Here is a 23,886-nt window from a genome sequence, read left to right as displayed (position 1 = left end):
GAAGAAATTAGACTGAAACGTAAAAACGTAGAAAAATAACTAACTCGATCTACGACCTGCACGTGGCTACGATCAAACGAAGAAAAATAGACGCGTTGCAACGGACCTGTCAAACGGGAAAAATAGACCAAAAAAATGTTGAACCCCACACGTACGTTGTGGCGTGTTAACTCGCAAAATTTAAAATATAACGTAAAACGAAAAACTTGCGAAATATGAAAACTACGGTGACCCAAGGTGAAAATAAAAAAGTGTTGGGGTTAAATTGTAAAAAATAAAAAGCTTTGGGTCAAATGTAAAATAATCAAAGGGGTTAAAATACAAAAGATAAAAACCTTTGGGTTTAAAGTGAAAAATCAATTAATTTTTTTTTGGGAAACTCCCTATGCATATATATATAAAAATCACAACGCTTACTAATAAGTCTGATTAGAAAATTTTTAACCAAAGCATTTTATTCTATATTTTTTCCTATATTTCCACACTATCACCCCTTAGAATCATGTGCTATAATTGGCACAAAACTTGTTAACACGCCACATCATATTGCCAGTCTAGTTTAGCAACTGCAACCATATTAGATTTTTATGCTAATGTCTGATTAGTGTAAAACGGACTAAGTTTTTACTTTTGGGAATTAGAACAATACAGGATTAAAGACGTGTATAAGACTTTTAGATTGAAACAATTCGATAGTTCATGTGACTTTCTCAATCGAATAAAACTTAGAAATAATTCTATGAGAACTGGTATGTATTCAGTGTGATTTTGTGAACCAAAGAGATGGATATGTATTTCATCATTATCAGGAGTTGCTTGAGAGCAGTTATCTTTTTTAATTCAAATTGCTTCGAAATTCAACCTAGTTAGGGGTGTTGTCCCTAGACCCCTGCCAAGAGGGGCTGCCACCTTGGAACCCGTTTACTTGCTTGATGCATATTATGAAACACTTTAGATTTTTTTTGGTTAGAATTGCTACACTAGTCGGTTAGAGGGGTACCAAATAAGTGAATCCAATTACCCAAAAATAAGTAAAAAAATCTCAATTTGCAAATAGATTTTCCCACATTATTTATGGGTTATAAAACATATTTACATTTTACATTAATCAAACAAAGGAAGGAAAGAAAGGGATGAGAGGTGGAGGTGTAGGAGGGCCGCTCCTTTGCATCGGTGATCTGCTAAACGACGTCGGAGAAGAAGACCCTATTAACAGCCCCCGTCCCAGTCCCGTGGAAGAAGCTGCTGACTCAACGAATCCTCAAATTCATCCTTCCGATCTCACCAAACTATACCAGGTTTCTATATCTATCTACATGATTAGTAAGCATACTATACTATTTAGGGTTTCCAATTTGGGGTTAATTGAAATTGTGTGTGTGTGTCATCTGGAATGTTGTTCACATCCAATTCGCACAGAGTAACTATTTGAAATTGTGTGTGTGATTGATTAGGCATTCCGAGCAGATGCTACATCTGTCTTATCTCTTTTGCATATCATACTTTTTCCATCTTTATGGTTGTTTTAAGTTTAACACTTTAGCCTCCTACAGACAGACCCTAATATTGACAGCCAGATGTGGATGAGGCCGCCTCAAGCAGATCGCCTGTTAGTTTAACAACTACTAAGTTAACAAGATGTACTAGTGTGCCTGCTTACTTATCTGATATGACACAAAAAACCATGATATGATCATAGTTGTCAATAGCGATCGTATCGCTATAGCTCGCTACTTAGCGTATAGCTATAAAATAGGTGGATTTTAGGTTTTTGCTAAATATACATGTAAAATAGCATATATACCAGGGTATTTTGATATAATATACATATAAAATTTTTGAAATTCTTTTTCTAGTGTATCGCTATTTATAAAATAGCCACCCGCTATTTATCGCTATTCGCTATGTAGCATATAGGTACCTTATCGCTATTTTGTCGCTATTCGCCATTAACAACTATGGATATGATAGACACATTCAATTCAAGTTGAAGTATATTTTTAGACGGTTGACAGTATAGTTGTCAATAGCGGCTATAGCGATTGCTATAGCACGCTACATAGCGCAGCGATGTAGTGTCGCTATTAGGGTTATAGCGATTGATAGTGAGAATAGCGATAGTTAACTTTTTGTTTTTGTTTTTTTTAATATAAATAGCAATTCAATATAGCTATAAAATAGCTGGATTATAGCTTTTTGTTAAATATACATGTAAAATAGCATATATACCAAGGTATTTTGATATAATATACATATATACAAATTTTTAATTTTTTTTTCTAGTGTATTGCTTTTTATAAAATAGCAGCCCGTTATTTATCGCTATTCGCTGTGTAGCACACTATTTGTCGCTATTCGCCATTAACAACTATGGTTGGCAAATGACCCAAGTTGTAAGTGGTTCGTCACACTCATATATTACGCAATAGAAGGTGAGGAATCCATTTTATACCAAACGGGTCAAGTTATTCTACATAGAGTTCTAATTGTAAGAAGTGTAAGAAGGATTTATAGAGTGACAAGTGTCCAATAACCTAAAACTAAACCCACTACATCACCACCCAAAACCTAACCCCCCCCCCCCCAACCCCCACCAAAAAAAAAAAACTATACCTCACCAAAAACCCCCCAAAAAAACTAACCCCCCCCACCCCCCCAAAAAAAAACCTAAAAAAAAACTAAACACCCACCCAAAAACCTAAACCCCCACCCCCTCGGCAAAAATTTTTTTTTTTTGGGTGGGTGATGTGGGGGGGGGGGGGGGGTTAGGTTTTTGGTGGTGGTTGATTTTTAAGTTTTTTTTTTTTTTTTTTTTTTTTTTTGTAGTGGGGTTTTTTTGTGTAGTGGGTCTTTTTAGGTTATTGGACACTTGTCACTCTATAAATCCTTCTTACACTTCTTACAATTAGGATCCTTTGTATTTGATCCTAATCCCCAAACTATGTTATGTTACGACAAGTCTGAGTTCTCTAACATTTTACATAGATGATAGACATAGACCTCAAACATCAGTTATCATTTTTTTACTAATGTGCTACATATCATTACAGAACTGTATTACAACAATAATAATAATCTGTTTTTCTTTTTTAAATCTTTTTGAGGTTTTATGGATTTGAATACTTTCTAACGACTTTTACCCTCGCTTGACCTATTTGATATATTTTTTTGAGTTAAAAATCTATTTAGCTTAACTCGAGATAGAAGGTAACCGGTCAACAAGCTGCGGCTATCTTTATAAGTTTTCTAGAGAAGTAGAATATTTGTTACTCCATAGCGGCATGCGCTACCTTAATTTAATTTATGTTTATTGCTCTTCTTGCTGTTAACTTATACGTGTTACTTATCGTGTGTTGATTTTAGGAAAGTTACAAACGCTTAAATGATGCACTTGCTGGTACATCTCATTCATGGACCGCTCATACACTTGAGGTAAGTGATTACATTACAATTCTACCAATTCATCAAATTTTTTCTTCAACGTTGTATCCTTAATAGTATTAGGAAACTCTAAATGATTGCCTAATATCTCTCTTGTCATTATTCTCATTCATTATATAGTTTTTCTATTTTTGTCACAGGAGGATTTCACTCCTCAATTGTTGTTCCTTTTTGTGTATTTATACCTCTTGTAATTTTCATTGTAATCATCAAAAGTTGTTACTATCTCATGGTATCAGCCTTGATCCTGTCCCCTTGATAATTTTTCTGTCTTCTTCTCTTTCTGCCCTATCGCCGCCACCACCATGTCTTCCTCAACAGACCTTTCTTCTATTCCTCTTCATTCTCTTAGCCATTTAATCAATATCAAACTTAACTCCACCAATTATCTCCCATGGGAGAAACAAATCACCCCTGTTCTGGCTTACCTTGATCTCATCGGCCACATTGATGGTACCAAAACCTGTCCACCAGAAACCATCACTACCGACAATCAAACCACCCCTAATCCAACCTTTACTGCCTGGAAATCAGCAGACCAAAAGGTCCTGCTTCTCATCAACTCCACTCTCACTGAGGAAGCGATGTCCGAAACCATAGGACACTCAACTTCCTTATCAGTCTGGACAACATTAGCAAATGCCTACAGCCATTGCTCAATTGAGCGAATCCACAACCTTAAAGACTCTCTTCGTAACCTTCAAAAGGGTACCGGTTCTGTCGCTGATTATGGCCGAAAGTTTAAAGCTCTTTCCGACCAGCTTGCTTCCATCGGCCATCCCATCAACGATGAGGACAAACGCCACTGGTTTCTCTGTGGCTTAGGTGCCTCCTTTGAAAGTTTTTCCACATCCCAAAGAACCATCAGACCTGCTCCTTCCTTTCGGGATTTGCTTGCAAATGCTGAAAATCAGGAACTTTTTGTTTCTAAACTTCATGGACCCTCAACAACCACCGAAGCTGCCTTCTACTCTAATTCTCACAAACCTACTCGTTCCTCCTCTTACCGGGGCAGAGGCCGTTCTCAGCCTTCCAAAGGACGCAGCAATACTTTCACCAAGCATCCTCCCCATTGTCAGCTTTGTCGCAAAGACGGTCACTATGCTACTACCTGTCCTACTCTATCGTCTTATGCACAAAAAGCTCTTACTCTAGATGCCAATCTAGCCCAAGCATTCACTGCTCAATGCAGCCTTGCATCCGAAACTCCGGATTGGACAGCCGACTCAGGTGCAACAACCCATATGCTTACTAAAAATCATGGTTTAATCAATTCTAAACCTCACACGGGTAACATGAGTGTTACTTTTGGTAATGGTCAAACATTACCCATTACTCATGTTGGGAACACAACTCTAAATGATTCTTTATCTTTACAAAATGTTATTGTTGTTCCAAACCTCACTAAGAATCTACTATCAATTAGTAGACTCACAAATGATTCTCCCGTTGATGTTTTATTTTCTAACGATTACTTTCATATTCAGGACCGAAAAACAGGGGAGGTTCTTGCTAGAGGCACTTGCGAGAATGGTTTCTATGTTCTCACCCAAAGTCACAAGTCTCTTGTTGCCGCGCTTTCGGCTTCTCATCTTCGTGCTTCGTTCAATAAATGGCATAGTCGCCTAGGACATGTCTCTTTTGATACTATCACTAGTTTAAATAAACTTGGTCATATATTTGTTACATCTTTATTACCCAAACCAGGTTTATGTAATTCTTGTGAGTTATCTAAAGCTAAACATCTACCTTTTGTTGAAAATAACAAACGAGCACAACAAGTTTTAGACTTAATACATTGTGATCTTTGGGGCCCCGCACCACTTGCCTCTACCGATGGCTACTCATATTATGTAATATTTGTAGACGACTACTCTCGGTTCACATGGTTTTATCCTCTAAAGGCTAAATCCGACTTTTATAACACTCTCACCATTTTCTTAAACTTTGTCCAAAATCAATTTTCTAAAAGTGTCAAATTTTTTCAAAGTGATGGTGGAACCGAATTCACAAACCATCGGGTTCAAACTTGTTTTCAAAAGCTTGGCATACATCATCGTTTGTCCTGTCCTTACACACCGGAACAAAATGGACGGGCCGAACGCAAACATCGCCATATCACCGAAACTGGTTTGGCAATGATGTTTAATGCACATGCTCCTCCACAGTTGTGGGTTGATGCTTTCACTTCTGCCACTTATATCATAAATCGTCTTCCAACAAAACTTCTTGAAAATAAATCTCCCTTTGAACTACTTTTTAACCAACCACCATCATACTCTAATCTTCGCATTTTTGGGTGTCTTGTGTATCCATACCTTCGTGACTACACCAAAAACAAACTTCTCCCACGGAGTGCCCCTTGCATTTTTATTGGATACACTCCAAGATACAAAGGTTTTCGGTGTCTCGATCCCTCAACGGGTCGAATCTACACCACTCGCCACGCCAAATTTGACGAAGATGTTTTCCCTTTTCACACATCTTCCACAAACACCGATACATCACACCTACCCTTCACCAACTTCGAAGATTCCTTGCCAACCCCAACCTCTCCAAAACAACCCACACCTACCCCTTCCACCAAAACCACACCTCAAAACAACACTACCTGTAACCAATGTCCATTTACCGACCTGCAACCCCATAACCCCGCTGCCCATACACCCAACAGCCCACTTCCGTCTCCTCCCAGCAGCCCACATAACCAAACCAGCCCAAATAACCAAACCAGCCCTTTATCTGACTCTACTTCTACATCCATCAGCCCAACCCCAGCTCCTCTTCCCTATTCAGCCGAACCACTTTCTCCTCCTTCCGAAAATCCCAACTCAGCCCAATCCAGCCCTGCATCAGCCCAACAATCTTCTACCAATCAGCAGCCCACTTTTGCTCAAACTCAACCCACCAACACCAATACTCATCCGATGACTACTCGGTCAAAGAATGGTATTTTTAAAACCATACATGCTGCTAACTTATCTCAATTCCACAGTCACTCTCTTCATCATTCTCTTCTCTCATCACATGTCCCCAAAGGAATCAAAACCGCATTGAAGGATTCCAAATGGGTTCGTGCTATGAATGATGAACTTCAAGCCTTACATTCTAATCAAACCTGGCAACTTGTTCCTCTTCCGACTTCTATCAACATCATCGGCTCTAAATGGATTTATCGGATCAAATACAAATCCGATGGTTCCATTGATCGCTACAAAGCTCGTCTTGTAGCTCAAGGTTTTAACCAAGTTCCGGGTCTAGATTTTTCTCACACATTTAGCCCCGTTGTCAAATCATCCACCATTCGAGTTGTTCTCAGCCTTGCCACCATCAACAAATGGAAACTTCGACAACTCGATGTTAACAATGCCTTTTTGAATGGAAATCTCAAGGAAACCGTCTATATGGAACAACCACCAGGTTTCCAAGATGAAACTCGACCGACTCATGTGTGTAAACTAAATCGTGCCATCTATGGCCTAAAACAAGCTCCACGTGCTTGGTTTCAACGATTGAGTTCTTTTCTTATCACTCTTGGTTTCACATGTAGTCGAGCCGATCCATCCTTGTTCATCTTCAAAAACAATGGCACTTTAATTTACATCCTTGTATACGTGGACGACATCATCATCACTGGTAACAATGAAACTTTCATTACCACTTTCACTCGTCGTCTTCACAAGGAGTTCAAAATTAAAGACCTCGGCAACCTCAGTTTTTTCCTCGGTTTGGAAGTCACCCATACCAAAACAGGTTTGTTTCTAAATCAATCCAAGTATGCATATGACATACTTTCCCGAGCCGGCCTCCTTGATTCCAAACCTGTTGCTACTCCTCTCACACCAAAGGATCTTTTCCACTCTACCGGTGACCCTTTCCATGATCCAACTCTCTACCGTTCTCTTGTCGGTGCTCTTCAATACTTAACCATAACTCGCCCGGACCTCTCATATGCAGTAAATCAAGCCAGTCAATTCCTTCAAAATCCTACCACCACTCATTTTCAGCTTGTCAAACGCATCCTTCGATATGTCAAGGGGACTTTATCACACGGCTTGACCTTTGATAGACCACCTAACACTGTTTTACTAGGTTTTTCTGATGCAGATTGGGCTCGTTGCATAGACACTCGAAGATCAACCTATGGTTACTGCATTTATCTAGGAGGAAACTTAGTGTCTTGGAGCGCAAAGAAGCAACCAACGGTAGCACGTTCTAGTTGTGAGTCGGAGTATAGGGCCATGGCTAACACCGCTTCGGAGCTGATTTGGATCACCCATCTTCTACGTGAGCTGCATGCTTTACCACCGGGACCACCAACTCTCTTATGTGACAACAAGAGTGCTCTCTTTCTGAGTCAAAATCCTATCTCCCATAAGAGAGCCAAACATATCGATCTTGACTACCACTTCATTCGAGAGTTAGTCGCTGCTGGCCATCTTCACACAAAGTTCATTTCTACGGATCAACAAGTAGCCGATATCTTCACCAAGAGTTTACCGAAACCTCTATTTGAAAAGTTTCGAGCAATGCTTCGTCTACAACCACCTCCGTCTTGCATTGACGGGGGGTATTAGGAAACTCTAAATGATTGCCTAATATCTCTCCTGTCATTATTCTCATTCATTATATAGTTTTTCTATTTTTGTCACAGGAGGATTTCACTCCTCAATTGTTGTTCCTTTTTGTGTATTTATACCTCTTGTAATTTTCATTGTAATCATCAAAAGTTGTTACTATCTCAAATAGGATCAAATTATCAATCTTGCTGATGATGCTCTTGGGTCATTCTCTATAACTCAAGAATTATCCTTTTTTGAAAACTTTATCTTTACTCTCAGAAGGTCGACTAAAAATCTGAAATGGGTCAAGTAGCAATATAGTTTTTGTAATAAAGTTTAACATAATCATTATTTATTTTTTCTTACGCCCCGCTTGCGGTATGCGCATATAATGTATATATGTGTGGGCCATCGGGGGGCAAAAGTGAAAGTGTACTAATTTTAACGTTATTTTACTAATTTCTTGAAAATAACGTTAAAAGCTGAGGACGGTTAATCAGGCATCATGTAGTGGCGTTGATAGCTGAAAGACAAAAGGGTACATGCACTAATCGGTCTTTGTCCCGATTGCTGAGTGTTATGTGCCTTATGTCTAAGGCTTGATGCAAAACTACTATCGAGCCGGGGGGTCTCACTGGAAGCGGCCTCTCTATTCCTACGGGGTAGAGGTAAGGCTGTCTACATTACCCTTCTCAGACCCTACCTTTGCTTTGCTATTGGTGGGATTTACCGAGTATGATGATGATTATTTATTTTTTCTATTTCTGTTTTCTTAATACCTCCTGATCAAATAGTTGGAAACAAGACAGTCATGTTTATAAAGTAGTTTAAAATTTCAAATAGTTGAAATCACCAGAGATGTGCTATGGATGTTATAAGCCGAGGTAAATCAATTTTTTTAAATGAAATGGGCCAAGATGGGTGAGGCCGAATCTAACTTTTCTTGTTATTGAAATGATATAATATACGTCGGCATACATCTTAAGTAGTTCAGTTTTGGTGACAGCTATGTTCGGCTCTAGAGACCGCTAACAAATTGATTCAGTCGAGCAGCTCTCATGTTATTGAGGTGTCTAAGAAGATCAAGGAGCTTGAGGCGATCACCAACAAGGGCAATTTGGTCATTAAAGAAGTTGAATTCGTTCATACTTCTACAAGCTAACATGCATTCATTCTGTGTGGTGATTACTTGAAAGAAGAATAATCATAAACTTAGGGGTCAAAATGAAGTTTTAAAACTGTGAGGTTACATATCAAACGTTTTACAAATGAGCAAGTGCTCATGCGCGAGTGATATGAGGTTTAAAAGGAGTGTGATCTATATTTAAGTTTTTTTTTTTAATTCTTGAGATTATTCTGAGAGAGTGCAAGTATTTGCTTACTGGGCGATGTTTGCTTTTCTAAAAAAGATCTGAGCAGGCTATTCTGGCTGCGACGCGCAGACCATGCGCAGACATTGCCATATGTAGACTGTTTGTTTTTCCAAAGACGTTCCATTAAAAAACGTCTGCGCGAGTTCTTCTTGACGCAGACTTGGCTCAGCCACTTTTAAAATCTTCTAAGGTCTGTAGAGGGTTAAACACCACCACACCCCCTGTCTACATCTACCACCGTCCACCACCATCGTCCACAATCACGAACGTCTATATACCACCACGACCGTCCGTACACCACCACCAGTTTATTTTAGAAGTCTATATACGTTAAAAAACAAACAACCTTTTTCTTGCAGATTGCAAAAGTTTGGTCCATCTTTTCTTCTACAGATGTCTGCAGATGTGGTCCGCAGACTGCAAATATTTTGTCTCTTAAAAAACAAACTACACCTATCTAAACTCATGATATACCATAGCCATTTTTTTAAATATATATAAGATATAAATATAAACAAGAATAGAAGTTACAATAGAACTTGAGGCCTTGGATGTCAACTTGGCAGTGCAACTCCGATGGTTGCCCCATCTAGTTTTACATCGGCCGGTTGTCAAATTGGCTAATGGGACTTATGGTAGTGGTGAGATGAAGAAAGGGGTCGTGGTGGTGGCTTAGGGGAGTTTAATTGTATTTTTCTAATAATAAGGTTGAAGTATTATTAGAAAAATTAGCTAAGCGTCACTTATCCTCAAGTACTAAAGTGTTTGTAGCCTAGCTGTATCAATGTACTCTATCAATTAAGTTCACTTGAAAAGCGAAATATTTTTGGACTTGTAGTCTGAACACCATAGATGTTAAACTAGTAGGTTATAAATGGGTATTTACTATAAAAATAAACGAAACAAATGATATTTTATGATGTAAGGCACGAATTCTAGCACAAAGGTTTTCCCAAGTCCCACGAGTTAATTATGAGGAAACGTATTACCATGGAGTGGATTCAATAACTCTTAAGAGTTTGTTTTGGCTTTGCAATCTCATAAAGACTTCAAATGAGATTTATGGATGTCGTCACCACATACTTGTGCGAGATACTTGGAAATTATATTTGAATGAAAATTCGTACATGATTATATTTATATGTTCTTAAGCAATCTAGTCATATGTAGTACAATCGACTCAATGAACATCTAAAAAAAGGGAAACAAGTATGATGTAATTAGCCTATGTGTCTTTGTGAAAAAATCATTCTCATTATTCTCTATAATATCGGTTTATGTTAATGATATAAACATCATCGGATCTCTAAAAGAGATAGAAAAAATTATTGAACTGTTAAAAAGAGAATTTGAAATGAAAGGCTTTGGCACAAAAAAAAAAAAAAATATGTCTTGGCCTGTAGTGTGAGCATCTATGTTACATTAATTTTGTTAGTCAGTTAAACTACATTTAAAATATGATAGTATGGTCTAATATGAGAAAAGCATTACCACCCCTCAAGAAAAGAACAGAGAAGTACTTGATTTTGTATCCAAGTGCGATCAGTACCAGTACCAATACCCTTATGTATGTTGCAACTCAAATTTTCCTCCTTATACGACTTTAGAAAATATCATACAAAAATGTATATTAACTAAACTTGGAAGAGAAAATCATTTAATTAATACGGGGACGGTTAAGAAGTCGTTGGTTTAAGGTGACATGATACAAACCAATCAAACTAAAATTATTTATTGACTTGGTAATTTTAATATCAATTACACAAACACAACTAAAAGCATTTATTGACTTGGTAATTTTAATATCAATTACACAAACACAACATAAAGTTATGAAAAGGTATGGTTCCAATTCTTTGCCTATATGACAAGGATCATACCACTTTTTCATCAAACATGGCGCTTACATCAGCAAGAACATCCAGAAGCTTCCAGAAACTTCTGGAAGACGTCAAGGTGGCACCAAGAGATGCTCCTCCCGACAAGGACAAAACGTGTCACCAGTCACCAAGCGCCATGTGGACCTGCAACGAGTCTAAGGAGCATACCGACAGCGGCGATACGACGTCTCCATCATAGACGAATAAGGGCGCGCCACGTGTACCACTACCCTGACCGCAACAGAGGAGACCAAGAGGCTATTCCCCTTGGTCGGACAGCTGGCGCCCCATAGCAGCTAGCTAAGTTGCTCCTCCCTCCTTCACCCTCCGGTTATAAATATGACCCTTCATCATTCAGGTTGAATTATATTCTCAAATCCACACTCTCACACTCAACACACACTGTTTTATTCCTCAGAACAGTACTTATTCTCACGTCGGAGTCTGGTTAAGAGGGAAACCCCCATATTCCCCTCTTAACGAGCTAACGGTGTTGTTGTTTTGCAGGATTATAGCCATTCGACGAGTAGAAGAGGAGATTGAACCCACAGAAGAGACAACCCCACTGATTAACCTTAGTGTTAACCTGTGTTTCATCAAGTTATGACATCATTGTTAGATACATTGTATATACACTCATTAAAATACATGTTTCCTGTTGATGAAGCAAATTCATAATCATAAAAATTAATGCTTTTTTATTTATTTTTTATTTTTAAAAATTTATATTTGAATAATTCAAACTTTAACTCATTGATCGATAAAAATTCATAACAACGTGAACATTGACGATCTTAGCAATCACTTTTGGTTTTGAAGCTAATACCACTCAAAAGGAAATGTAACTCTATCCGTCACTTTTATGCATGTCGACATTTTCATAACAATTAAAACCGAGATAAAAATAAGTCACGTGTTAATGAATGAAAGTCTTGATAAATCGAAGATACAGTTACCTTTTCTATTAAGAGTGGAATTAACAATTAAGAGTTGTCGATGGGTAAATTGCCGGTTGAATTATTATAGATCATTACTTGAATTATCAAAAATTAACAATAATAATTTCAAAGATATACCAAATTATATGAAAGAATTCAATAAAAGAAAGATGTTTTATTTTTAAGAGGTTAAATATAGATGATGGTAAAGACGTTTTGCGCCGGTTAAAGCCGGCGAAAACACATATATCTTTCTTCCCTAATTTAACAACTACCGGTCAAAGCCAGTTATTTTCTCTACAGTCACTTTCTACAAACCCTATTTATTTGTCACGTTTCCTACATATAAAACTAGCCTTTTCACTTTGATGATTTCAATGCTCAAAAGAATCAAATCTATCTCATCCATTTTTAAATTCGAAAATTACTTCTATGGTTAGGACAGTAACAATTGTATAAAATTTGTATATGTTAACAACTAACTATTGGCCGTTAAAAAACAAAAATAATTAATAACATAATTCTTTGGTGCAGTATAACGAGAATTTGGCATATATGAAAACATAAAATCCTGTTTTACAGTATTATCAGACTTAATTATAAAAAAAATCAAATTAAATGGTAAATAAAGTATTATTATACAAAAAAAAAAAAAAACTATAAAAATGAATATTGATACCTGAAACCAAGACCATGGAATTGAATAATAGTAATGATTTTGTATGATCGGTATCGGTTCAATACGGTAGCAGTATAGTATTAGTTTGGTACTTGGTATATATACAAATTAATAAATTATGTAGCTGAAGAGAGAAATGATAATGTATATATGTACAATTTCAGGGATAAAAAACAATGTAGAGAAGACACTTAAGCAAAAAATATGCCTAGAGAAAATAAGTTGTCCCGTTAGTTTTCATTTTCCATTAGGTTCTTTTAAGATCCTTAACCTATATTATATGTGTGTGTTGTATTCGATACGAATCAACTTAACGTACTAAGCATGTGAAATAGAAGAAAACATGTGGTGGTATAACTATAATATTAATGACTTAATCAATAGTGTCTATGTAGTTAAATTGTATGTTATAACAATTACTCTGTAACTAGAGTAAGGGGTTGTTTGGCAAGGTTAAATGCTAAACCAGTAAGTGTTGAACCAGTAAGAGAACCAATAAGAGCCTGTATAATGTTTAACCGTTTATAGGCAAATGTCTGACCAATTTAGATTAGAGTTCTTAACCATTCAGACTCTGTATAATGTTTAACCATTAAGAGGCAAATGTCTGAACCATTCAGACATCTGCTCGTGAAACAAACAGTCTGAACCATTAAGTGTTAAACCAGTAAAAGATCTGAATCATTAAGAGACTTATTAAAAGGTAAACAAACAGCCCCCAATTATCGCTATAGTGTACTTACTCTACTTATATAAGTAGAGTAATTATTTGTACAATTGAGATAATTATCATTGTAGTATTTTTACTCTATCTATTATTTGTATTAACTAAAGTAGTTATCATTTTATAACTAAAGCAATTGTTTGAATAACTAAAATACTTATGATTGTAGTGTACATAGTTATTATAAGTAAAGCCAATGAGATAGTGGTTGAGTGGTTGTGGAAAGAATTGGTGTTTTTTGTGACCCAAGTTCGATTCCCAAAACTCTTCTCATTATTTTCTATGGCATCCAAGTGAAGAGCGAATACTGGTGGTGCCGGTTCGACTTGGATGGGAGGCAAGGTTCTACCGATTATTCCACTGTCGTGCCTTCAGGCAGGTGGAAGTCGGGTTTCCGCGCATCTAGGGAGATCCAAGAGGCTAGCGGCGGTCGAGTAGTCGACCTTGGCCATAGCGTTCACTGTCACGGTAATTGACACATCGTTCCTTGCCGTTAAAAAAATAAGTAAAGGTAAAGTAATTACTATTTTTATTATTATTTACACTTGTGTCACCACTTTTTTTTCTTTTGAATTATAAAACCTTTTATCCTGTCTTTATCCTTTTCCTAATCCACTCTTTTCAATTCTCTCATGTGATTAAAAACAAAATATAACATGCGTTTGCATTTAAATTGTAGTGTGTGCTTTTTATTAAACACTTTGAATAAATATAGAAATTCAAGCTAAACAATGCAAACTCATCATTATCTACACAATTAGATTTTTGGAATAATTGTGTAATGATTTCATTCAATCAAATGTATATAATACAATCAAAGTACAGAGTGTACGTGTACTCCCCTCAACAGGTGATCTGTCTCTCTCGCTAAGTTCTTATGTCTTTTGACTCTTAGTGTTAACAATTACAATGACATACATGGAATATATATAGGAGGAGAGAACTGCTTGTGACATCATCATGAAAGTGATACTAGACAACCTAAATAATGAAGTAACTGAAGTTCAGTTACATGTTCGCTGATTGATCGGCTGGTTCTTAATTACATGTTCGCTGAATTTGTGATACATCTTCAGTCAAATTCGAGCAGGGGTTTGAATTTAGGGTTCTTGTCTTGTTTTGCGTTTTGACTGAAGTTCAGTTCACAAGGTTTTGAGCGACTGCCTCTTAATAGTTCAGCGAATACTCTGTCCGATCTGTTTGGTTTATGGCAGCGTTTGGGTTTCTTTCACCATGGATGATTCAGCAGACAACTCCAAGGTGTTTGCTACTAGAATTAAGAACATTGATGGAAAACCTTTTGAACCAAGAAAAACATCACAGATACCTACGGTTTCAGAAGTGGGTAATAAGAAGGTAAGATTCATGTTACCGCTGAAAGATACTGACTACGTTCTTGGCTGTTCTGATTCCCCAGATGATAAGCGAAAGGTATCATTTGTGCTACTGCTAAATGATGTTAGTCCTGCTCGTGTTCGAAAGCAGGAACGGAGTGATAATGCTCAAGTCCAACAGCAATTGTATGCTGATGTGGTCCTAAACAAACAGGTAGAGCAGGGAGGTACTAAGCGGGCTGGTAGTCCAAATCAGAATCAAAATGATGATGAAAATGCTGGGAAGGCCAATGATGCGGCTAATCAAGTTCCGAAAGTCAATTTTCGAACGCTAAACTCAGATGCCTCATTGGATGGTGTGGATGTAGTGCTACCGATTGATTCTGTTCGCCAGGTTAACAACAGGTTAGCTAACCCTCTTTATGGTTATTTCCTGAGGGATAGAATTGCATATCCAGTAGTTGAATATTTTGTGAGAACAAATTGGAAGAAACATGGTCTTCGGAAAACGATGATGAATTCAAATGGGTTTTTTTTCTTCAAGTTTGAAGACAGAAAGGGAATGGATGCTGTTCTTGAAGGGGGACCTTGGATGATCCGTAACAAACCTATGTTTCTCAACATTTGGTCCCCTACAAATACCCTTAAAAAGAGAGTTGAAAAAGGTTGCAGTTTGGGTTAAATTGCATGACGTCCCTCTAGTGGCATATTCTGATGATGGTTTAAGCATGCTGGCTTCAAAAATTGGGTCTCCTGTGCGGCTGGATTCGTATACTATTGATATGTGTAATGAGGCTTGGGGACGGAGCAGCTATGCTAGGGCTCTCGTTGAAATATCAGCTGATCAGGATTTGAAAGGGACTCTAACCATGGCTATTCCTGAATTAGATGGAAACAAATATGTTACGGAGACTATTCAGGTGGAGTATGAATGGGAACCCCCGAGATGTGCTCATTGCTGTGTGTTTGGGCATGACTCTGAGGGATGCCCTAAATGTATTGGCTCAACATCCAAACCTCCTACTAACAGGCCGAAAGTAGATGAGGATGGTTTCATTGAAGTTAAGGTTAAGAAGAGTACAAAGAAGAATGGATTTCAAGTTAATAACCAGAAGCCCAAATTTGAGTATAGACTGGTGGATAGTAAGAAAAAGGTCGTCGCTACTCAGCAGGTTACTACTTCCCCTAAAATTCAAACTCATAATCCGTTTTCTGCTCTTGATTCTGTTGGGGGACATGGTGGTTCAACTCGAGGGAGAAACAAAGGGGGTAGACAGATTTATGAGGATTCCGATGAGGAAGAGGTTGAAGTTGTCTATGATGAAACCAATGAGTCTATGACTTCGGGTACATATCTTTCGTCTTCTAAAGTAGGGGCAAGCACCTCTTCCACAAAGTCCTCCAATGGATAGATTGTCTTTGGTTCGTCTAAAGGGGCTGACGTTTCGTGGCAACTTCATTTTTGATGATGGAGGATGAAGATTTTGGTTATGTATTGTTTTGTCTGCTAGATATCTTTTCATGATGTCTAGTAGGCTAGGTTGATGTGATGTCATAGGTACTTTTATGTTTGTTGGCTTACATATATGGGGCATGTCCTGTATATGAACTAGTGTGGAACCTCACTACTTGTACTTATTTGCGGTTGTTTATAATAGATTCACCGAGGTAACCCTTTACCCAAAAAAAAAATAATGAAGTAACTGCCAGCGGTTACAAAACTGCTGAATAGTTACAAAAGACATTGTTACATTGAAACTATTGTAAACAAAGAGATAACAACTGATTTCTCAAAACTGCTGGAAGGATTCCCGCACTTTTGGAATCCAGTACTTCTTGTCTTGTTTGACTTGTTGACTTAGTCTTCTGGTCTTCAACCTTGACTTATGTTAACTTGACTGTTGACTAGTTGACCAACATTTTGGCAATCCAACACTTGTACTTTTGTTCTCTTTTTTTTTCTATGAGGAAGTAGTTATGTTCCAACCCTTTTGGTGGTTGTTTGAGAAGCTTTCAGGGGGGAAACTTCTGGAACAATGTTTGTACTTCAACTTATTCCATCAGGCAAGGAAGATGGTTACCTTAGGTTTTGGCTTTCATAATCAGCAGATCTTACATAACCTAACAATCTCCTCATAGATCTGTTGATGCCAAAATCACTCTTATTTGTGCCTGTCTTTTATTTTTTGTTTGATGAAGTTTTTCAGTCTTTCCCTGATCATGTCTTTGATGCCAAGTTCAAGATTCAGAGCTTGATCATCATCAATACCCTTTTCCATGTCAAGATCAATAATGACCTTAATGTCTTCTGGGCTCAAACTTTGAACTTCATACCCATCCACCTGGGTTCTAGAGCCATCTTCTCTAAAGATCTCCATTTCTTTCGAGTCCTTCATTGTTTTCCATCTCACAATTCTTGGGTTAGAGAGGATGTGAGGCAAGTCTAAGACCTCAGTGGGAGCCACTGGTTAAGGTGGTAGATCTTGTGGATCTTCTTTAAGTGCTACTATGCAGGTGCCAGCTCTTTGATCTTTAATTGTTCTGAATACATGAGTAGTGTCTGGCAAACAACTTACAAGTAGCAGTTCCAGGCCAACAGTCCATCTTGCATAACCATGTTTCTCTTTTAAGTTGTTCATGTAGTTTTCCATGATTTTTGGATTGTAGGAGAAGATTTCCTAGGGTTTGAATGGAATAACAAAAGACTCCTTTTTCAGCAAGGTAGATCTCTATGTTCTCCCAGTTTGGTCTTGGTGGATACCTATCAGGGTTTCTCTTTCTTGCATCCAGGTCGTCGATGTACTCTTTTGACAGAGTGGACTCCTTCCACCTTATAATTGAAATTTTAGGAGCCCAGTCCATATAAATTAGCCCCTGCTTCATTTTGAAGGTCTTTACAGCCTCTTCTGGAGTTGGTTGTCTTTTACTACCAAGCTTCCAATTTGGGGGGGGGTGACCTTGATGCTTGGATCAACCAGCATCTTCTTCACCCTGGAAGCTTCTGCCAAAATTTTCTGTGCATCCCAGTTTAGAAAGACGTAGAAGTTTTCACAGGATATGGTGCATTCTTCTTAAGCCATTCTATGCTTTCCTGTTTGGAGATGTTGGCCACTAAGGGGTTCTTGAATGGGGATATTTGAGAGAGCCTCTAAGATTCTTGATACATGTATTGTTTGTAGTTATTGACGTCTGTCATCCTCTTGTCCATAATGTACTAGGCCTTTCTGTAGGTCATCCTGCTCTGATTTTCTGTGAATTCTTTATGGCTTCCTCGTCCATTCTTTTTTAGTTTTCTTCATAGTTCAACTTTTTGCCAATCTTCAATAGTGGCACCGTTTGAAGTGACTTGATGAAGTTTGGAGAGGTAAGAGGTTGTTTTGAAAATTTCTTTGTGAAAATAGCTGTAAAGATAGGTTCTTCAATTAAGGATGGAGTACGTGTTGATGGATCTTCTAGATCATCCTGTAGAATCAACTTCCGTTTTCTTGTAGGTTGGGCAATTGTTTTCTTAGAAACTTCTGGTTTGCTTTGAACTACTAGTTCTGGAAAACTACTGGTTTTGTGCCAGGTAGTTTACCAGTAGTTTTGACAACTGCTGGCTTAGTATGAGATTGTGCCTTTAATGAAGATCTGGTTATTGGAAGTTTGCAGCCAGTAGTTTTGCTAGTTGTTTGTTCTAAACCAGTTGTTTGAGTTTTCACTCCTCTTTGTTATGAACTAGCTGTTTGACCTTTGATATGAACTGCTGCTTAAGCTTGAGGAGATATTTGTCTTTTCCTAGCTTCAAGCTTTGCCAGAGTTTTGATCTTCTGAATGACTGCAGGTGGCCTCATATCTATTTTGATGGTTTTAGTGATCTTGGGGTCTTACGTTGCAGCTCTTTCTTCAGCTCTTTGACTTTCTATTTGACCTTTTACGAAAGCAACACTTAATCCTCTTTGATCTTGTTTGAACTTTGCTATTCTTTCACCATGGTCCACATCCCCAGTATATATCCCCTTCTGCATTTCAATCATTGCTATAGCCTTTGCCTCAGCAGTTCTTTTCTTTGCAGCTGCTTCACCTGCTTCAATTATGTCAAGTTTGTCAGTTTTATTATCCTTTTTTTGGCATCAGCAGTTTCATACATTTGCATGAAATGGTGTAACCATGGTTTGGGGGCAGAAGTTCCAAACACCTTAGCATCAAAATTGTTTAGGTAATTTTGGAACATGGGCTCAAGGATGTTTTTAAAGGCATTTTGTAGCTCCCTTGTCGGCAATGATGAGGTGGCTAAAACCTCATCAGCAATTTCGCTTTCTGTGGTTGGTGGCTTTTGTGGAGTGAGGGTATTAAATATGGAGGCAAGCTCCTTTTGTGAGGAGGCCAGGTTTTGCGTATATTCTGGTTTATGCTGGACTTTAGCTTGGGGCATTTTGGTGACCAACTCCTTGAGTTTGGAGACCGCAACACCCAGTTGTTCAGTCATTTCTATAAACTGCTAATTTTAGGCATCATCCAAATTAATGGACTCATTTGCTCCCTCACCAGAGCTGGTTATATCAGTTGGTGGTTGTGGCTTTTCAGACATAAAAACACTTCTCGATGCCCACTTTTCTTATTACTAGGGACTTTCAGCAGTTTCTCCTTCCAGTACTTCAAAAGCATGGAGAAGTGTAGTTGTTGTTTCCAGCAGGGTGGTCTTAAGGATGTTTCCAGTGCATTCTTGTAAACCAGTGAGTTTAGTAAGAATAGTGGAAGCCACCTCTACAATCTCTACATCAGGATATTAGATAACTCATCAGTAGATATTAGATAACTCATCAGTACTTCAATAAAATATCCATATTTTTTTTACAGGTGTGTGACTCTAAACGATTTATTAACCACATTATTAAATGTAATTAATTGTTTTGATAAAAAAAACTATTTTTAGTAGTGGCGAGTTTCGAATACTTGTAATTACAAGTTGATTGAGTGATATTTAGAAGTAAGATTGTTGTTAAAGAAAATAAAAATAAGGTTCTTATTAACTTTGAAGTCTTAAAACCATTACTATAATTATAATTATACAACCATTACTATCTTAATACCATTTCCATGTTTAATTATAATTATACAACCTACTATGATTAATTATAATTATACTATGTGATTTTTTTTTTGAATGGTAAAGAACGACGTGTCAACCACCGTAGTTGTAACACCTCGCTTTTTGTAACTTCCCTATTTAGCAAGTTTGTTGTACTTTCCATTTATGGAACCTTGTATTCCTTTGTATTCGTATCTCATTCCAAACGTTGTAATCCGAGACTAGAATCATAATGAAAATTCCATCTTTGATATACTTGTGCTATTCATTATTCGTAAATACTTGTCGATTATTCATGTTACATACATACTTGATACCATTTACATGCAAATTCATGCGTACTCATACTTATTATTCATGCAAAATACATTTATACATTCCTTTATTTATGCATAACACTTATACAATGCACTTATACGCTTAAAACCGTCAAAATCAAGCTAAATTGGAAAATGGGCTTTTGGGCCTGGCACTCTCGTGCGAATGGGACTGGCCCAGTCGTCCGAGTGCACTCTCGTCCCAAACTGCCATCTCCAGTCTATAAATACAAGTCCATTCCTTCACTTTCAAACCTTCAACTTCTGAATTCTCTCTCAAACCAACTTCGGGCAATTCATTTAGAGCTCATCTCAGTTACTTCTAAGTGAGTATCTAGCTCGTAAACAACTTATTTCATCTTTATTCTTCTACTTATCTTCTGTTTTCATCAAGCTTTTTACAAAGATTCTTCACAAAATCTGCGCTTGGTTTATCAGATCTTCCATGGCAGCTGATGTAAACACTCAACTCAGTTGAGGACCAAGATGGAAGTGAAGTAAATCTTTCAAAAACCTTTTCACAAACTTTCTGACTTCAAACTCAGCTGGATCTGAGGTTCTATGAGCTCACAAGCTAAGTCAACAGCTGTGGATTCAAGTTTGAGCCAATTCTAGTTGAGTAGGTAATCAGTTTAAATAAAACCGAACTGATTTCACCTAGAAACAGTCCAATTCGTCCGAATGGCAGGCTCAGTCATCCGAGAGGATCATCCCTCTCGTACGAAAGGGACTCCCAGTTCGTCCGAATGCAACTGTTCACTAAGTTCCGACTATTTTCAAGTGTTGAATGACTGTCCAGATCACTATCTTCAATATAGTTGAATCTGGAACATCAATGTGTGTTCTGTGGGAACTCTGGTTTCCAATCTAGATCCACCACCTCACTGAACTCGTGTAACGAACACCCAAACAATCTCCTAGACCTAGACGTAGAACAAGTGAACCCCGTCCAGCCTCCGACACTTAGTTAATTCTTTCTATGTCGTGTTGGCACACCTGGGTTGTATATTGTTCGGTTGTTTGGTTTACTTTACATTTTGTATCTTCATCTCCATATTCATGACCAACCGGTCAGTTAACTGATTTGTGCTTTGGTGAACTATAAAAAGGTTTAAACTTCCATGCATGACTTATATGAACCTTCTGATTATTCTGGACTAATTAATATACTATTATAATAACTAAACAAGTTAACATAAATCACGAAGATAACTGTTTGATAGTTAAAACGTTCAAACGAGACTCGATTTAACAGACAGTCCCTTTCGTACGAATGGCACATTCGTACAAATGGCCCCTTTCGTCCCAGATTCTCTCGTTCGAACAGCTCGTATTTCAGTTACTCGCTATTCTTCTTTCCGTGTTCCTTGTCACTGATTCTGTCGGGAAAATTTGGACTCGTGAAACCACAGATGATCAGTGTCGGGACAAGTGCACGAACAGAATATAATTTCTGTTTTGTTGTATTTCGTAATATACTAAGTGCTTTAGAATCTGTTCCTTAAACTTCCAACCCTGACTCACGCCTTCGTTTGCCCTGTAGGGTGACCTTGGTGTTCCTATACTAATTCCAGCAGCCCTTTACTCGCCGGGTAGAATAACCTTGGCGTTCCTGTACTACGCCTACCTACTCCTGCCAAAACTACGCTCACGGGATTTACGTAGAAGATTTAGCAAAACCGTGAGTATACTTGCATACCCTTTTTCAATTTCACACTTTGGGTGCAATATGTTTATTATTAAACCTACACAGTTACACTTAGACTTTATCAAAATGCACAAACAATCCAATACATGCATGCATATGTTATACTTGATACTTTAATCTGTGTTTGCACTTTTGTGTTGAACTTGTCATTAACTTCGTACGAGCCTACCCTTAACATGTATAGCGCTATAGGAGTAACGTACCGCCTGTGAACGTGGGGTCATGTTAAGTCTTTTACATGCGTTAAACTTTGGGTTGACTTGTTTGTTCACATAAGTTTAATGTTAATCTTGAATAGCTAGTTTGCCATGTGGACTCGTTTAAACTTTATTACTTATACTATATATCAAAACTTGTATACTCGCCAATATGTTTGTATTGAACCATGTATTTTTAACATATTGAAGGATGATGATGATATTAAAATGGGCGTAGCGACGATGCTTTAGATACATACCTAGAAATCTTAGATTACGTTGTTGTATCAAATTTTGTACTATGTTATGTTGTAATTTGTTTTGTTTTATTTGGAACATGTTGTATTCGAATTTCCTTGTATTGTAATTTGACAATTGTTATGCAATGAAATGAAATCGGTTTATTTAAATTCTATTGTCACTTTTAGTGTTATGTGTAATGAGCAATCTATTTTGTCTCACTCCCATGATTCCACTATTGGTTGGGGTGTGACAAAAGTCGACTACTCGACCACCGCCAGCCTTTTGGCTCTCCTCAGATGCAAGGATACCCAACCTCCACCCGTCCGAAGGCACGGTAGTGGAATAATATGTAAAACCTCGCCTCCCATCCAAGTCGAACCGGCGCCGCCCGTATTCGCTTTTCACCTGGATGCCGCAGAAAATAATGAGGAGAGTGGGAATCGAACGTGGGTCACAAGGAACACCAATTCTTTTCCCAACCACTCCACCACTACCTCATTGGCTAATATATGTGAGCTAACAACGCAACATATATAAAGTATTTTTGACTAATTATTACTTTCAGCTAATTAATTCGACCAATAGAATGTTTCCGCGATTGCGTCCAGGGTAATAGGGATTTCCCATTGAGGGGCATAAATTGGGGATCTATTGTGTAAGGGGGCTCTCTAACGCAAACCCAGTTAAGACAACGTATACTAGACTTCCTGACATTTATTAATAATTCACACCTTTAAAAAATAAGGTTGAAGAAGACATTAACAAAAACAAATGCCTATTGTCTTCGCTTTGTTTGTTTTATCAACAACTCAAATTGCTTTTTTTTTTATCAACAAATTTCTCTCGTATGAATAAAATAGTATTAAACTGCACACGCCAATTAATTAAGTTATTTTTTCTTAATGATTGATCAATTGGTTTTAAATCCGCTTAAACTAAATTAAGTTATTTTTTTCTTAATGATTGATCAGTTGGTTTTAAATCCGCTTAAACTAAAACTAATTTTGATAGTTCATGTTATATTCGTTAAACCTTCATTGTTTTGTAGTAACTTAAAAAAAAAAAGATTTTCGTACTCGTGTTTTGTTTTAACTAGGTTATATGTCCGTGTGTTGCGGCAGTGCGTCATTGCAAGTATTCAAGAAGTATCGGTTCGTTACGGTATTGGTACGATACATGCACTCATTATAGAAATCAACACGTGTTTTATATCGACCGAAAACAATAAAAAACAAACAACGGTAATGACACCGATGTTGTTCGAATGGTATTGATTAGTTCACATCATCATCTTACTGGTACCGATATTTGTTTATCAATGCAGACAAAGTTGCCTAAATGAAAACTTATCAAAACCGGAATCCATAAAAATGGATATTGATACTAGTGACGATGTTGTTCGCTAGAGTATGGTAGGGA

At 37.5% G+C, this 23,886-nt stretch overlaps 1 protein-coding gene across 1 annotated transcript; it reads left to right on the top strand.

Annotated features, from left to right (window-relative positions):
• Positions 1 to 1,098: 1,098 nt before the first annotated feature.
• Positions 1,099 to 9,557, top strand: LOC110878252. Its single transcript, XM_022126527.2, has 3 exons — positions 1,099 to 1,298; positions 3,364 to 3,432; positions 9,010 to 9,557. The coding sequence occupies exons 1-3, from the start codon at positions 1,134 to 1,136 to the stop codon at positions 9,163 to 9,165; spliced, it is 390 nt and encodes a 129-aa protein (XP_021982219.1). The 5' UTR covers positions 1,099 to 1,133; the 3' UTR covers positions 9,166 to 9,557.
• The last annotated feature ends 14,329 nt before the right edge of the window (positions 9,558 to 23,886 follow it).

The sequence above is a fragment of the Helianthus annuus genome, chromosome 9 (assembly GCF_002127325.2).
Source record: "Helianthus annuus cultivar XRQ/B chromosome 9, HanXRQr2.0-SUNRISE, whole genome shotgun sequence".
Taxonomy (NCBI): Eukaryota; Viridiplantae; Streptophyta; class Magnoliopsida; order Asterales; family Asteraceae; genus Helianthus; species Helianthus annuus.
This window is presented reverse-complemented; position numbering and strand designations above follow the sequence as displayed.